This window comes from Bubalus kerabau, chromosome 1 (assembly GCF_029407905.1).
Source record: "Bubalus kerabau isolate K-KA32 ecotype Philippines breed swamp buffalo chromosome 1, PCC_UOA_SB_1v2, whole genome shotgun sequence".
In the NCBI taxonomy this organism is placed as follows: Eukaryota; Metazoa; Chordata; class Mammalia; order Artiodactyla; family Bovidae; genus Bubalus; species Bubalus kerabau.
Window position 1 is genome coordinate 71,754,935 of NC_073624.1, and position 17,711 is coordinate 71,772,645.

General features: G+C 44.1%; 1 protein-coding gene across 4 annotated transcripts in view; it reads right to left on the bottom strand.

Moving 5' to 3' along the window:
- PPM1H (protein phosphatase, Mg2+/Mn2+ dependent 1H) overlaps nt 1-17,711 on the bottom strand; it is a 300,784-nt gene that overhangs the window by 140,656 nt on the left and 142,417 nt on the right. For all 4 annotated transcript variants that reach the window (XM_055579318.1, XM_055579327.1, XM_055579311.1 and 1 more), the window contains exon 4: nt 10,823-10,935. In XM_055579318.1, the coding sequence (XP_055435293.1) occupies nt 10,823-10,935 (113 nt within the window). The remainder of the gene's footprint in view (nt 1-10,822; nt 10,936-17,711) is intronic.

Here is a 17,711-nt window from a genome sequence, read left to right on the forward strand (position 1 = left end):
TTTTTTCTTTTGTTTTAATTTTACTAAACTACAGTTGATTTACAACATTGTGTTCATTTGTTTGTTTTTCTCATCCTTCAAACATGGTTCCAAACGCCTTCACCACTTGGGTTTCTCTTTGGAGGGTTCCTGTTCATTCATAGCCCGGTTGAACTGTGTCACATAGAGAGGAACTTCACGTGCAAAAGGAGACAAATAATAGTAGTTTCTCAAAAGAGCTGATGTGAGGATGAGCTGAGTTATATTCACATAGAGCCCTAAAACTAGAAAGAGTGCATAGGGCAAAGTAAGACAACCCCAAACGTCAGCTATTGTTTGCCTTACATTTTGAATGCTGTGGCCTAGGATACATTAGGTTCTGGTGTCTATATCACACTACTGACCAGTCTGAATTTACCGTCCACTTAAATACTTTTTTTTTGCAGTGCCAGTAGCATATGGGATCTCAGTTCTCTGACCAGAGAACAAACCCACACACTCTGCATTGGAAACACACAGTATTAACCACTGGACCACCATTTTTTCTTTTTTTTCTTGGCAGATAATTACTTTACAATATTGTATTGGTCTCTGCCATACATCGACATGAATCAGCCAGTGTATTTTTTTTTTTTTAACCATGATAAACTAAAACCATTGATAAGCTTCCTTCCTGATTCTGCTAGTTCCCTCCCCCCAGTACATGTCACACTTTACCTGGACCGTGCTAAGCTTAAGCTTCACCTGGTTAGGTTTAGCCCACCTTCCCAGGTGCTAAAGGTCTTTTTGAATCTTGCCAGTTTAACCTAGACAGTGTATTAAAAAGCAGAGACATCATTTTGCTGACAAAGGTCTGTACAGTCAAAGCGATGGTTTTCCATAGTCAAGTACATATGTGAGAACTGGACCATAAAGTAGGATAAGCACCAAAGAATTAATGCTTTTAAACTGTGGTGCTGGAGAAAACTCTTAAGAGTCCCTTGGACAGCAAGGAGATCAAACCCAGTCAGTGGTAAAGGAAATCTACCCTGAATATTCATTGAAAGGATTGATGCTAAAGCTGAAGCTCCAATTCTTTGGCCACCTGACGCAAAGAGCTGGAAAAGACCTTGATGCTGGGAAAGACAGAAGAAAAAAGAGAAGGGGGCAGCAGAGGATGAGATGGTTAATAGCATCACTGACTCAATGGACATGAATTTGCGCAAACTCTGGGAGATAGACTGGAGCCTGGTGTGCTGCAGTCCAAGGGGTTGCAAAGAGTTGGAAAATGACTGAACAACAAGTTTATCTTACTTGGTTTTACAGCATCAGCAAAGTAGATGATTAGGTGTTGAAAATTCTGAAAGAGATGGGAATACCAGACCACCTGACTTGCCTCTTGAGAAACCTGTATGCAGGTCAGGAAGCAACAGTTAGAACTGGACATGGAACAACAGACTGGTTCCAAATAGGAAAAGGAGTACGTCAAGGCTGTATGTTGTTATCCTGCTTATTTAACTTATATGCAGAGTACATCATGAGAAACACTGGGCTGGAAGAAGCACAAGCTAGAATCAAAATTGCCAGGAGAAATATCAATAACCTCAGATATGCAGATGACACCACTCTTATGGCAGAAAGTGAAGAACTAAAGGGCCTCTTGATGAAAGAGGAGAGTGAAAAAGTTGGCTTAAAGGTCAACATTCAAAAAACAAAGATCATGGCATCTGGTCCCATCACTTCATGGCAAATAGATGGGGAAACAGTGGAAACAGTGTCAGACTTTATTTTTTTGGGCTCCCAAATCACTGCAGATGGTGACTGCAGCCATGAAATTAAAAGACGCTTACTCCTTGGAAGGAAAGTTATGACCAACCTAGACAGCATATTGAAAAGCAGAGATATTACTTTGCCAACAAAGGTCCATCTAGTCAAGGCTATGGTTTTTCCAGTGGTCATGTATGGATGTGAGAGTTGGACTGTGAAGAAAGCTGAGCACTGAAGAATTGATGCTTTTGAACTGTGGTGTTGGAGAAGACTCTTGCGAGTCCCTTGGACTGCAAGGAGATCCAACCAGTCCATCCTAAAGGAGACCAGTCCTGGGTGTTCATTGGAAGGAATGATGCTAAAGCTGAATATCCAACACTTTGGCCACCTCATGTGAAGAGTTGAGTCATTGGAAAAGACCCTGATGCTGGGAGGGATTGAGGGGAGGAGGAGAAGGGGACGACAGAGGATGAGATGGCTGGATGGTATCACTGACTCGATGGACATGAGTTTGAGTGAACTCTGGGAGTTGGTGATGGACAGGGAGGCCTGGCGTGCTGTGGTTCATGGGGTCACAAAGAGTCGGACATGACTGAGCAACTGAACTGAACTGAGAGTGACCAAAGATCAAGGCTCAGGGTTCTCCACTGAAAAGTTCCTTCCCGTCACTGTCCCACTGCTTCCTATGTCAGCTACCAGGGATAGATAAGGTCACTGTCTTGATCACAGTCATCTCATGCCAACATCTCTAAGGGCAAATCCTCCATGAAACTCCCAAGCTCACCCCCTGCTGGGCTAGGATCACAGGGAAGCTGATGAGGGCGTCCTTGGTTGGGATGGGGAACCACAGCCAGAACTACACCCTCCCAGAGGCCCAACAACAGGAGACCAAAAGGCCACACAGGAGCCACGTCTGATCCATTTCAGATAAGGGAGCCCTACTTTGATGTATATAGGGTGGGACTGAAATGAAGAGCTAGATCATGCAAGAAATCCTCAACCAACTCCCACTTTTTGAAGAAACGGACCTATGTTTCAGAATGGCAGGCTGGCAAGAAGGAATCCACAGACAGCTGACAGAGATGCAGGGGCCCCTGCACCTCAGGGAGCCATGTCAGAGGGCATTAGGGGAAAACATCGCCAGAGAAGCTCCTCTCCTGTGCTCTGTGGCCACAGCGAGGCTGCTAGATGCTGAACGGCACTCAAAGTTTAATGCTCTAGCCTCAGGCCGGGAAAGCTATTGTTTTTATCCCTGAGAATATGCTGGCTCCTTCCTGGGCATCTGAATGCCCAGCGGTTGACTTAAAAGCAGTGTCCTTCCATACAGCAGAACTGCCTGGAAGGATGCTCCAACAGAGAGCAGAGCCCCACCCCCTGAGCTTCTGACTTAGTAGATCAGGGGTAGAGCCCTAGAATTTGCTTTTCTCATAAGCTGACAGTTGCTACTGCTCCTGGTTTGGGGACCACGCTTTGATAACCACTGATTTAGGGCCAAAGGTACCAAGGAGAGCATCAGAAGAAAATCCAAGGGGAGGAAACAAGGGGGAAATCCAGAGTGGGGGGGCCCCTTTGGTGCCCTCTGTGTGGACAGCAAGTGGCTTGATAGGAAAAGTAAAGACTGTTTTGAGCCATCATGTGGTCTCCATGTCTTTGTGTGTATTTGTGACCATCTAATAGTCACTTCATGGGAAATGAATGGGGAAACAGTGGAAACAGTGTCAGACTTTATTTTTTTGCGCTCCCAAATCACTGCAGATGGTGACTGCAGCCATGAAATTAAAAGACGCTTACTCCTTGGAAGGAAAGTTATGACCAACCTAGATAGCATATTCAAAAGCAGAGACATTACTTTGCCAACAAAGGTCCATCTAGTCAAGGCTATGGTTTTTCCAGTGGTCATGTATGGATGTGAGAGTTGGACTGTGAAGAAAGCTGAGCACTGAAGAATTGATGCTTTTGAACTGTGGTGTTGGAGAAGACTCTTGCGAGTCCCTTGGACTGCAAGGAGATCCAACCAGTCCATCCTAAAGGAGATCAGTCCTGGGTGTTCATTGGAAGGACTGATGCTGAAGCTGAAACTCCAATACTTTGGCTACCCCATTCAAAGAGCTGAGTCATTGGAAAAGACCCTGGTGCTGGGAGGGATTGGGGGCAGGAGGAGAAGGGGATGACAGAGGATGAGATGGCTAGATGGCATCACCGACTCGATGGACATGAGTTTGAGTCAACTCCGGGAGTTGGTGATGGACAGGGAGGCCTGGTGTGCTGTGATTCATGGGGTCACAAAGAGTTGGACATGACTGAGCAACTGAACTGAGCTGAGCTGAATAGCAATATTTTCTTTCTAGGTTGTAGGTATAGCTAAGGGATTATACAAGTATATACTAAAAAGATAGGGGAAGGCATGCAGAAAAAGATCTGAACAACTCAACTTCCATAGCAGAGAATGGGATAAATTACGTTTTCTCTCTACTCTACTTTTCAGACATTTGTCAAAGAAAGTGAGAGCTGTGGTGAGCTTCATGCAGGTCGATGGAAGAGGATCAAATTTATTTTGAATGCAGAGGAAGGCTACTATCAAAGAATCAGCTCTCTGGCAGGTGTGGATAGATGAACCACTTGTTAGCAATAAGCAATTTGGGAAGGTTCTGTACTGGCCATTGATATCCACAAACAAAAAGGAATGAACAGTTCTTTGCATATCCCTGGGTTGGAAACAGTTACATAGTTTCATTATCTTATCACTAGTAAAGGGGAGAAGTCTGAGATGTGTAATTGGTTTTGAATCTAGAAATGTAAGTCTTGTTTAATATCTAGTTCCCATCCTCAAGAAAATTCATATTTGCCAGAGGAATTCACCTCTGAATGCATTTGGGAAGCTTTAACTTAACAGAAGGGTAATCCTGGGAAATTAAAAATGAGGGAAAGATAAATGAAAGAAAAACATCCTGGTGGGACAACAGGCTTTGTCTCAAGGACAATCCGTGGACTGCTTGTTATACAGAGCTGCTCCATGGACACATTCAACCCTTTCCTAGGAGAATCTTCAAAAAGATGACCTGGTATTCCTCGGAGCCTGTCACTCATCTTGAAAAACTCTGCCATCCCCTTGACTGACAGAGGAATTATAAGCATGATAAAATGGAGGTCTGAATTCACAGCAGTTACCATTTATAAGGCAAGCATCCAGAAGATCTGGAAAATGCTGATGTTACTCGGATTACCATCAAAATGAAAATACACAATTGAACATACTCTTGGAGAACCTTGGGACCTTTGGAAGGGAATGACAGTCCTCAGTCTGAGGAAGGGGCATTCCCCAGATCACAAATGAATAAACTGGACCACCCAAAGCTTACATGCTTCCTTATGTCCATGCATTTAAAATAGCTTCTAAATGCAAACATCCACTCAACTATATGGTATAAACCATTTTAGGTGAAATTAAAGATGCCACTGATCATAAGGTATGTCATGATTTTACATGCAATAGAAAAGAAAAAATGTGTTAGAAACTATTGATTTTAGAGATGTTAAAATATGAAAAACAAGAACACCATGTGAGTCTTCGCATGGATTGGACATTCCTGGGTATAGCACACTGAGAACTCAGCGCTCTGATTTCAAGCGATGGGTGTGATGGTCGTCTGGCTCCTTAGTAGCTGTGGGACCTTGGGCAATTCCCTTCACCTCACTGTGCTTCTGTATATTTATCTGATATTAACAATGCCTACTTTTCACTAAATTGCTGACAGAACTAAATATGATTGTCTCTTATTTAACATATGCCTAGGGACATCCCTGGTGGTGCAGTGGCTAAGAATTCACCTGACAATGCAGGGGACACAGGTTTCATCCCTGGTCCTGGATGATCCCACACGCTGCCGAGGAACGAAGCCAGTGAGCCACACTACTGACACCTGAGTGCTCTGGGCCCACACGCTGCAACAAGAGAAGCCGCGGCGACGGGAGCCCACACTGCGCGGAAGAGCAGCCCCCGCTCGCTACAGCTAGAGAAAGCCCGTGCTGAGCAACAAGGATCCAGCAAAGCCAAGAAAAAAGAAACCCCACAAAAAGCACGTGCCTAGCGCTTATTAACTATCTTATTTCTGCTGTTACTTAAATCTGGCCAGAGTGGAATCATGAATTTCACAAATGTTAAACGGTCTTCTTTACTCTGAGTGAGTTCACCTAGTCTCAGTTGCCAAACCTTTAGACACTGTTTGAAATAAGTGGTAATGATTTTGTGTCCTCAGTGCCTTGCTGCTAAGTCACTTCAGTCGTGTCCGACTCTGTGTGACCCCATAGATGGCAGCCCACCAGGCTCCCCTGTCCCTGGGATTCTCCAGGCAAGAACACTGGAGTGGGTTGCCATTTCCTTCTCCAATGCATGAAAGTGAAAAGTGAAAGTGAAGTCGCTCAGTCGTGTCCAACTCAGCGACCCCACGGACTGAAGCCTACCAGGCTCCTCCATCCATGGGATTTTCCAGGCAAGAGTACTGCTCTAGAAATAAAAAGAAATTATCTTCCAAAATCGAGTCAAACATCTAAACTGAAGAATCACTTGCAGCCCTAAGGAGCGGGTGACTCAAACACAATAGGTGATAGTTTGCATATTGCTTTGCATGACATTTGCATGCCCCCAAGTTCAATTTTGCTGGAAGTGAAAAATCCGCCCACCAGCTGCTTCTTTCCTAGTCCCTTATGATCCTCTAGGTGTGGAGTTGGCTGCTTTCAACTGGGAAAAATAAATCAACTGGCGTGCATCCAGTAGTCATCCCACGAGCCTCTGGTGTCGGGTTACCTTGGATGTGGGGGGAAGGGCAAGGCTGTTCCAGGCAGTTATCACCTGGCATCACTGTGGACCATCCCACACAGAGGGTGGGCACTGACTCAGAAACCAGTAAAGCCACATTTAACATCAGCTGCTCCTGAATACAACCCTCAAGCACACACTGTGCCTGATAGTAAGTCAGCTGATGCACAGCTCACAAAGCAGCTTGAAAAACAGTCACTGACCACCAGTACTGGTGGCTTAATGGTAAAGAATCCACCTGCCAACTCAGGAGACAGGAGACCCGGATATGATCCCTGGGTCAGGAAGATCCCCTGGAGGACGAAATGGCAACCCACTCCAATATTCTTGCCTAGAAAACTCCACAGACAGAGGAGCCTGGCGGGCCACCATCCATGGGGTCACAAAGAGTCGGACATGACTGGGCAACTGAGCCTGCATACAGGACCACCAGTAGTTTCCAAATCAAGCCAGTGCAGAGCTTCTCTTTTCCTGAAAGTAAATAATTGTGGGGTAGTGAACCTAAGACAAAGATTTGCTTCACTCTCAAAACTGTCAAGATTTAAAGCAAACAGATGGATAGCCAATATCTGGCAGTAAAGAAGAAAACTCAGCAACTAATCAGGGCTCTGTTGTCAGAAGTCTCTGTTGGCCTGATCATTTGTTTAAATTGAGCTCTTGGATTCATGACTCGTTGCCCATAAGCCGTAATGGACCTACCCTACATTCACGGAGGTCTGATAAAAATTCACTTAGTTGCTGTTTCTGGGGAATAACTGAATATACCTGTGAACTCAAACACAGGTATAATAAATGAATAAACTAGGCAATGATCCTACATAAGATGATATCAAATATCTATTGTTTATACTAGAGCTGAAAATACATGAATAAGTGTCATATTAGTTATATTTGGACAGTGGCTACAATACCAACTCATATTGCTCTTAGGCTTCTATACAACCTATGGCCCATAAGTGAACAGCAAACCCAACCAGCCATCAGCCATAGAACTCCAAATTCATATCTGGATACTGGGGCCAGAATACTACAAACGTAATTAAACTGACTAGGTTTTAGAGATGCTATTTTCTCTTGAGATAATTTGTATGTTTGGGGGTCAGTGCTTTACAGCTTTAATAAGGATAAAAGTACCTGTGAAACTTTTCAAATTATTGGGAATAACCTGTAAAACACCATACTTTTATGGACACTTAGAAACAGTCATTTGAAAATTTCAAAAATGGACTCCAAGAAAGATGAGCCAACCGAAACAGCCTTTAGGGCTTTGCTTTCAAAAGTGCCACTCCTCACTGTGCCATCTTGAGAATGCCAGAAGTGTTAGAAGTTAACATTTAGTCCGAAAGCACCATTTTTAGAGACGAGGAACTCAAGCTCTGGGTCTAGAAACTGGCACTTAAAAGTGGGGGGCAAAAGTCCAGGTGAAGAGGTGGGATCGGCTGGTCCTGGACAGAGGACTGAGCATCTGGGAAGCAGGGCTGAAGCTCTGGCTGGTCAGGAGGTGGTGGGGTGGGGAGCACAGGGAGGGGGCTCCACCAAGGAGTTCAGAGCTTCAAAGGAAACTACATTCAAAAGTGAGAACAGGGAGCTGGGGAGGCCCTGCTTCTCTGAAAAGCACAATCCAACATAAAGATATTCTGGGCATGGAAGCTGGTTTACCTTCCGAGTCTGGGGTCTGCTGATGAAAGATGCTTCCCTGGGAAGAGCGGGTAGGAACACAGCACTCAGTCACCACCACCTGCGTCACTGGAAGGGCCAGGAAGGCAAATTCATTTCTAACAACATGGAACTAAATCCAGACTTAAAAAAGGTGAATATGAGTGCAAAAGCTGAATCATCGATGCAGTTTTACTCAGAACAGAAAGAAATCGTTCCCTGATCTCTTCGTCTCTCTCCAACAAGCTCAAGATCCAGAACAGAATAAGGGCTCAGCGCCAGCTCCTCCGTGTGCATCTTAAAAGGCCCCAGAGATGAGGATTCCTATTTTTAAGATACTCCAGCCCTGGGGAAGGCAAAGAAGAGCAGGAGATGCACTGGTGATTTTCCACTCGCCCCCACCCTGGAGCTGCAGTCCCTGCCTGCGTCTGTGCCCTGGCTGACCAAGCTCTCTGACCTGAGTTCCCTGGGTCCCTTGTCACGTGGCTTCCAGTTGGGCTCATTCAATGGGAGGCCCTGGCAGGAGAAAGGGGGATGGGAAGAAGGAGAGAGTCAGAGGTCTCCTCCCACTCTTTCCTGCGGCCCCTGGCTAAGGGCCTTCATCAGCGGCCCCTCTCCCAGATCCGCTGTAGCATTTCTTCCCTGGACCCTGCAGGTCTAGCAGGGTCAACGCCTTCCTGAGCTGCAATGCTCCTAGCTGGTCCCCTCTCGCTCCTTCAGTCAGTTGATCCACGTGAGTTGAAGTCTATCTCCTCCTAGGACCACTAGGGAATAGAAGCCATGAGATAAACATGGCATCTTATATTCACTTCCATTTACCTGGAAAAATTTTACATTGAAACTGAGATATCTTACAGAGCAGAAAAGAAATTCACATAAGCCTTAAACATAAACAGATCTTCAAAAAACATCAATGTCCAAATCCCCAAAACTGCTGTCTTGGCAGGTCACTCTCCTTTGGTCTCCAGAATCTTCAGTGGGAAGACTGGGTGCAGATGCTTAACTAGGGTGACTGGAGACTCCCTCAGGCTCTCCTGCTTTGTAATTCCTGTAATCTGAAATTCCTTGATTGCCTGAAGGAGACTGTCTTCCCCACAAACGTGATGGAGACAGGGAAGGTGAGGGGTGGAGACTGCTCTCAAGGAGAGCCAGGCCAAGCAGCAATGCTGAGAGGAGGCAAGTGGCCCAGAGGAAGGGGCTGGAGGAAAGATAGCGTCCTTAGACCACAGCCCGAGTAGGGAAATCACCCATCTTCTCAGGAATCATGATCAAAGTCCAGGCCTTTGACTGCTTTCAGAATCAAGAGTCAGCCTTTAGCAAAAAGTCCTACTAGAAAGCCAACATATTTTGTTACTTAAGGGGCGGACGTGTGTAATACATATTAGAAGGCTTTTCACAAGGTCTATAATTTAGTATAGGCTAAATAACCGATGTGGCCGAACCTAAAGTGAGCACGTATCAGTTATTTAAAAGAAGATTAGGGGACTCCCCTGGTGGTCCAGTGGCTAAGACTTTGCATTTCCAATGCAGGGGGTCCAGATAACGATCCCTGTTCAGGGGACTAAGATCCCACATGCTGCAACTAAGAGTTTGAGTGCCGCAACTAAGACCCCGTAGAGCCAAATTAATAAACACAAATGCTTTTTAAAACGATGATTAAAACACAGGTCTAGGGCTTCCCTGGTGGCTCAGTGATAAAGAATCCGCCTGCCAGTGCAGGAGACACGAGTTTGATCCTTGAACTGGGAAGATTCCGCATGCCTCGGAGCAACTAAACCTGTGTGCCACAACTACTGAGCCTGTGCTCTAGAGCCGCAGAGCAGCAACTTCTGAGCCCACGAGCTGCAACGACTGAAGCCCAAGTGCCGTAGAGCCCGTGCTCTGCAACAAGAGAAGCCACTGCAAGGAAAAGCCTGCACACTGTAGCGAGAGTAGCCCTAACCTGGCGCAACTAGAGAAAAGCCCACGCCCCAGCGAACACCCGGCACAGTCAAAAATAAAAAATTAATAATATTAAACAAAAAGATAAGTCTATCTTATTGCTGGTAGTACTGGATAGAGTAAGGGTTAAATCATCTTCTGTTGGCTCAAATTCCTCTCAGCTGAACCCAGAGGAGAGGAAAAGGCAGCCTGTAGGGGCACATGCATAAAAGGAGGAACTCCCGGGCTTCTGGGAAGGGACAGGGCAAAGTCACTGAGCCAAAGAGGAACTATCCGGGAAGTCCTCCTGGGTCCCCTCCAAACACCCACTTCTTTCAAATCCCTCTCCTTCTTCCTCATCACTCTCACACATTAATGCCTTTGCTAAGCTTTCATTGAAAATCAGGTTCTAAAGTCAAAAAACATTTGGATACTACCAGTTTAGGTTAATCGAAAGCATATCTATATATCTATTTATATATATACCACTACAGCAAGTAAGGAGAAGGCAACCTGCACCTTTTCATACCAGCCTGACAAATCTTCTTAAATATATTTTTATCCAGATGTAGAAGGCTTATCTTTCTCAATATTGAATCCCAGACAGAATTGCTTTATTTCTAATCATTTCATTTTTAAAAAAGATTAAAAAAACTAAAGGAAGGCATTTGACTTTAGAAAGACCCAGAAGGCTCATCTGCTCACCTGCTATCCCCAGCGTTGGCCACGTACAGCTTCCCCAGAAGGCAGACCACGATGAGTGCCGTGCAGCCACCAGATATATTGTATAAACTCCTCTCTCGTTCAATTTGTAGGTCCTAGAGAAGAAAATAGAGTCAGCGCTGGATAGTACAGGGCTTCCCTTGTGGCTCAGATGGTAAAGAATCTGCCTGCAATGCAGGAGATGTGGGTTCTATCCCTCAGTCAGGAAGATCCCCTGGAGAAGGGAATGGCTACCCACTCTAGTATTCTTGCCTGGAGAATTCCATGGATAGAAGAGCCTGGTGGGTTCGTACAGGAATTGTACAGGTGGGACTGTACAGGATCAAAGGCTTTCTTAGCCTCACTCCCTGAAGGCAGCCCTAAGAATGTGAATGTGCTTCAAAGAAGGGAGAGGAAAATCTTTGGTACTGGCTTTTCTACCACTTGATGAGCGTTTCTGGAGAGGACACTGGCACCAGACTGTCGCCTCCTAGGCCATCTGCAAACCACAGACAGGAAACAAGGGAAGGCAAACAGATATAATCAGACAAAAATGAGAAGAATCAAACCAACTGTATTCAATAAATATCGTAGCTTATGGAAAATTTAGTTTTTGTATGGACGGCTTGAGCTGCCATGTGGAAAATAGATTAGAGAGGCTAATAACACCGAGTGCTTGGATCTGATCAATACTTTCAAGCCCAAAGTCTCCAAGAAATAATTTCCTTTACAGCCAGATAAAAGAGGTGACTTGAAGGACTGTGTCCTCAACTCAACTCCAGTAGGAGTCCACCTCCATCTTACTGATCAAAGGGAGAAGCTTCTGAACTCTCATCTGACTTTTTCTTCCTAAGGCCACTGATTCACAAGAGGGACACACATGAACAGTTACAGGAAACATTCAGTGACCACCTCCTCTGCTTTACAAATAGAATCTCATCTCATCCTCACAGCCATATTATTAACCTCACTATTCAGATGCAGAGAACCTGCCAGCATTTACCCGGCTGGAGTTTGGATTCTAATCAGGTTCTCCTCCTCTAAAGCCTAGTATTTATTACCTGCCACTTAAAGAGGTCTCCCCAAGAAAAATAAAAATAGAACCACACTTCTATCAACAGACAGGCATCATCCTCAAGACAGATGGCTTTGTGAAATTCCGTGTCAGTGACAGAAGCCAAGGTTCCGTGACTTCAGAAAAAATGTGAATTGAATTAGGAAAATAAACTGGACACTAGCTAAAACAATGCCCAAATTTCCCACCGTCACGTCACCTACTGTCAGGGCAAGGGAGGGGGAAGGAGGATGGGCACAGAAGAGCAGGGAACAGTGGCCTGGCTGGCTCTGAGGGAGCTATGGGTTGACCAAACGTCAGAGTCCTTTCGTGATTCCCAAGAACCCCCAGGATTAGAACTCAGCTGCTGCCGCCAGCCTCCTGATGGAAAGGGGGAGATAATTCAGCAACCCAGCATTTATCAGCAACTGCTCTGCTCCAGAGGTCAGAGGTGGCAATAACAGTAGATAAATCACTAGCGAGAAACCAGAAACAGGGGCAGAGCCTGAGCTCTGCAAAAAGATTAAGGACAGAGCATTGGTCAAAGTGTAAGGAGAGAGAAAGTACAAAGAGAGGCCCTGGGAGAACCTAATATCCTGGGAATGAACTAAGGAAAGGGTTGAGGGGAGGATGGGCGGAAGGCTGAGGAACCATGAGAGGGGTAAGGATGAGTGCATGTGGGATGTGATGGTTTACAAGCAAGTGAAGAAAACTTAGAGCTGAGTGAATGACAGCATCAAGAGCCACAGATGGGTCAAGCATGCAGACCACCTTCAAAGACCATACTGGATTTTTAGAACTTATTTACAAACTCTGTATAAATTAGCTTAAAGGGCTGACATCAGGATTAAGTTAGATGGAGTGGGTGAGGGGCTTAGCAGACCATCTGGATGTTCCCCACAGCCTAGATCCCATGATGGAGAGCAGAAACCTTTCTCCCTCATTGCGAGACCCTCAACACCCATATCGGGCCAAGTAGAAGGTAATTTAATAAATACCTATTAAATGGGCTAAAAAAAGAAATCCATTATAAAATGCCTGAGTTGCCAAATTTTTACCTCTGCCTGAACATGAGACATGTAGTCTATGATTCATAAATGAAAAGCTTACAATGTGAATAACTGCTCACTGAGATAATAATTAAGCAGGAACCCATGTGTCCAGTGAAATGCAGTCAATTGACAAGAACAAACAAATGGCTATCTGAACCCAGGCAGGAATGGTGGGAAGCTGGAGAGTGGCGAGGAGGAGGGGCACGGAGGTTAGCAGGGAAAGACAGTCATAAGAAAGTGAAAGAGGAGAAAGAAAACATTCCGATGTCAGAAGTTTGAACCTCTAAAGAGTGCATCAAAACAGAACCAACAATCCTACTCAAAAGGAGTTTGTGAGTAGGCTTATTCAATTTATTTGCACTTAAATGATATAAAGTTGATACTATGATAGATACATATTTCATCAAATTAATATAGAAACTGATATATAAAGTCCACACCCAACACAACTATTTTTAATACACTGGAAAGAACTGCTCTAGTTACAGAAACCATCCTTTCACATCCAGGATCAATATCTGTTTGAATACCTAAAGTCTAAATGAAAGACAATTTTTGTACGCGGACTGGAGTGTGCACGATGCTTGAGAAACTAAATCACTGCTCCCATCCAAAAGATACACAGAGTCCATGTGAAAGAGCCGCCCACAGCAAACAATTCCTCCAGGATTCAGATAAACAAGATTATTCTGCAACATAGGTGCATTTCGTATCATGGTTTACATCACAAGAGACTCTGATTATAGAATTATTTCATCCTTTGAAAAAAAATCAAGATAGTGTTTGACACTAAGATTATCTGCTACATTTGCCTTTAGGGAAACATTCCAGTCAGCTTGCCCAGTGAAACCTTTGCTATTACATTAATAACATAAGTCAATATTTTTTTCTAATTGATTTCATCATTTCTTTCAACTTTCCCTAAGTTTCCACTGTCTTCCCTCTGTAGTTCTCCTGGCATGAGGAATGCTAAATCTGGCAACACTTCCACATAAGCAGTGGACCACAGTCCAGCTATTTTTTATGCAAGAAACTTTGCTAAGATGCTCATGCTTTCATCACTTCCCGGCTTTGTGTGGTAATATACATATGCGCGTGTGCTCAGACTTACAGGCACACACTTTAATTACGTGTGTACTCTCTGGGATCACAGTGACAAGGATTTGAAAAATATATTTCCACAGACTTAATCCCCCCTGAAGGATGCACTGACGTGAAAATATGCTTTTTTATTTCCTCTAAAACTGGGTGTAACTAGAACACAGTCTAAAAATAATTGCTTCCCCCTCCCCTCCCTAGAAGCCAAAATAGCACATTTATTTTTTCCTACACCACCTACTACTCTTTAAAAAGATGTATCACAAAATCTTAGTACTGAAAGGAACAGTAAAGGACCAGCTGGGTGGTTCTTTTACTACCAGATCAAACATGATAAATGAAGTCAATAAAGATGTATTTACTGTTAAATTAACTACCTAATTTCTTCAAACTCTCAACTTTTCCAGTCAGCTTAAGCTTCTCACACTCTAGGTGGGAGAAAAAACACATAAAAATGTATCCCTCAAGAACTTTGGGTATTTTTCTCAAAAGATCAAGGAAATCACGGAAAAACTGCCCACTGCTTTTTGCTAAACAAAGACCGATATGGAACAGCTTCCCCATTTTAGCTGTCATGAACCTCCACGCGTAAATCTAGAATAAATTACCAGCAGAACACAAGCACTTACTATCATTCTTTTTCAAGTATGATCTGAAAGGGTCAACTTAAGTGACTCAGAAGATTCAATTAACAAGATAACTGATTTATCTGCTCAATCAGGAGTCCCTCTCAGGACTACTTTCTACTTAGCAGAACTGATTTACCCTGTTTTGTGGCTCTCTGAATATTACATTTAAGTAAGGCTTATCTCTAAATCAAAGAATGGATTCAATTTTTAAGACTTGGGATTGTGTTTTGCTCCTTTTTGTTGCAAGGAAGAATGAGACCAATGAAGGGAAAAAAAAGAGAGGTGTGTGAAACGAGACTAACTCAGCAGGAAAGAACTGCAAGAAAGAAAATATACTGCTCAGGATCGGTGTAATTTGGTTTGAAAGTCCCAGAGATAATGCAACTCCAGGATGATCCTTTGTTTCCTACCAATTTTAGATTGCAAAAGGAAAGCAATATCAAACACCAGAAGGGAGCGTGTTGGGGAGTTTCAATAGGACTGGCAGCTCCCCCTAACTGGGCTAAAACATGGTTCTGAGCACAGTGTTAATAGTGTCAGTCACAAATAATAAGATTCTGCATGGTTTCAGTATCTGGGTCTGATTTCGGTTTATTCTGAGGACGAGCCAATCTGTTAGGCCCTGGAGAAGGAGAAAAACAGCACTGCCTCATATTGCCACCTGCTGGCTGTTTGTGGAATCACATGCTCATTCCTTAGAGGAACTCCTGTTCTAAAAACGCACAGGTGCTTCAGTCATGTCTAACTCTTTGCGACCTTATGGACCTTAGCCCTCCATGCTTCTCTGTCCATGGGATTCCCAAGGCAAGAATAATGGAGTGGGTTTCCATGCCCTCCTCCAGGGGATCTTCCTGACCCACGGATCAAACCTGTGTCTCTTACGTCTCCTGCAACGGCAGGCAGGTTACCACGAGCACCACCACACACACACAAAACCCACTAGAAGTCCACTTACCGTGAATATTCTAATTCTCAAAACCACTAGGATTTATAAACTATAAATAAACTCTGCATTTGTCCTCCTTTTTCACCATATGTTCTTTTTATGAACAAAGCCAAGCTGAGTGGTATTTCCAACCATTTACTCCATATTTTAGAAAGATGTATGGCAGTTGTACAAGTTAAAATATTGCTATTTTTTTCTCCCTGAGTAACAACCAAACCTCCAAAAAATTCTGCACTGTGGCAAGGAATCTATAGCCACACTGAAAATGAAATAGGACGGAATTTTGAGATCCTCCTCCTTGTGTTCAGAATTCAATTCCTGTAGGTAAAAAGGTCATCATACTGCCTTGCTTCTGGTTCCTAGGAGGTCTCCTGCAACCATACCAACAATGGAGATGACTTCTTGCATGAGTCTGAAATGCTGACTCCCCTGTTTCTGGAGGGTGTGGAAGAAAGAAGGACACTGACATCAAGACTTAGAAGACACTCATCTTCTTCATACCTGTCATCCTGGATCAGGCCACCACCTACCTAATAAGTGACAAAACTTAGCTGGGGCAGTAGGCATTGTTATAAAATGGTGACGGAAAGCAGAAATGAAGTCAGTCAAGAAGTGCCTAAGATTCTGGTCCTTCGGGAAGTAAGGGTTCATTTTCCATGGTGGACACAGGAGGACCAGCCCTTTCACTCTGAAGAGAGATCCAAGATGAGATACAGTGGGGAGGCAGGTGCAGGGGAAACCCGCCTCTGCCAGCATGGATCAGAGGCCTGTAGTCAGAGGTCACCTTCTCACAAGCCATGAACTGTGCTAGGCAACCCCAGGATCAAAGAGGAAAGGAAACCTTCAAAGAAGCTTATAGTATTTGATGAAACTTATCATCTCCCCTTGAGATGGTTGGATGGCATCATTGACTCAACGGGCATGAGTCTGAGCAAACTCCAGGAGATAGTGATGGACTGGGAGGCCTGCGGGCTGCAGTCCATGGGATCACAAAGAGCTGGACATGACTGAGCGACTGAACAACAACTCTGCTGAACATCTCCCCGTGTCCACAGCATCCCCCACCAACGTCTGTTTATTACATTTTCTGACGAGCACTCCCATTTTCCTAGAGATGAATACTATATATTCTGGCCTAGTGTTTCTGAATCTTTTCAACTGATTCTCTCCTTCAGACAGATATCAACTTTTCACTTGATGTCACAGAGTATTAAAACAAACGAAATGCTGTATATCTCTATGTTCATCTAATGTGACTACAAACGCCCCCAGATATAAAATCAAATCTTTCACTTCTAGATCCCCATGGTGTCTATAAGAATGCTGGTTATAAAATATAAGCTAAATAAATATCAGTAATTGAGAAGGGAACCGGTGGGAGGTGGGGAGAAAGAAGGAGACAAGACAGACTAGGGATTCTACTTCCCTGAACTGTCATAAATAAAGCAAAACCTCAAATGAAAGGCAAGCTTGGCCTTTAAAGATAAGTTACATTCTGAATCTCAAGAGGGGTGGCTGCAAAGATGTCATCAGAACAGCATGTTTGAGGCTTAGGTGCTGGGCATGGGGAATTTGGGGGGATTAAAAGTGCAAGAGGAAACGAGAGTCACAGAGCTGAAGTGACTGAATCTTATTCAACAGTGAGTTTTCCTGTTACAGAGGATCAGAATGGCAGAAAACCTGCAAAACCCAAAGAACACCTAGCAATAGGAGAGCAAGAAAGCCAGCTGGCTGTGGGAAGGGGAAAAAAAAAATTAAGAATGGCTAGGCAACTGCAAACCTGTTCCTCCCTGAAAAGGCCTGAGGAGAAACCACCAAGAGCAGGTCAACAAAGGAGCACCCTACACATTATTAAAAAACAAATTTTACCTTCAAACACCCACTCTCTCAAAAACCTAATATTGAGGAAAGGAGGAAAGGAAAAATACTTTTTATGAGTTGGCAGTGGTCTTCCAGGACCTTAAAGTGAGACTACATTTCTGTGCTGTGAGCTCTACAGCTCAGCCCAGGCTGCTTAATGGTTAAGCCAGGCACATTTCTGTGACACCGGAGTAGATTTTTCCTCAAGTCCCTGATGAAGCAAAGGGAAAACTAGAGCATCTCTCTATAATTA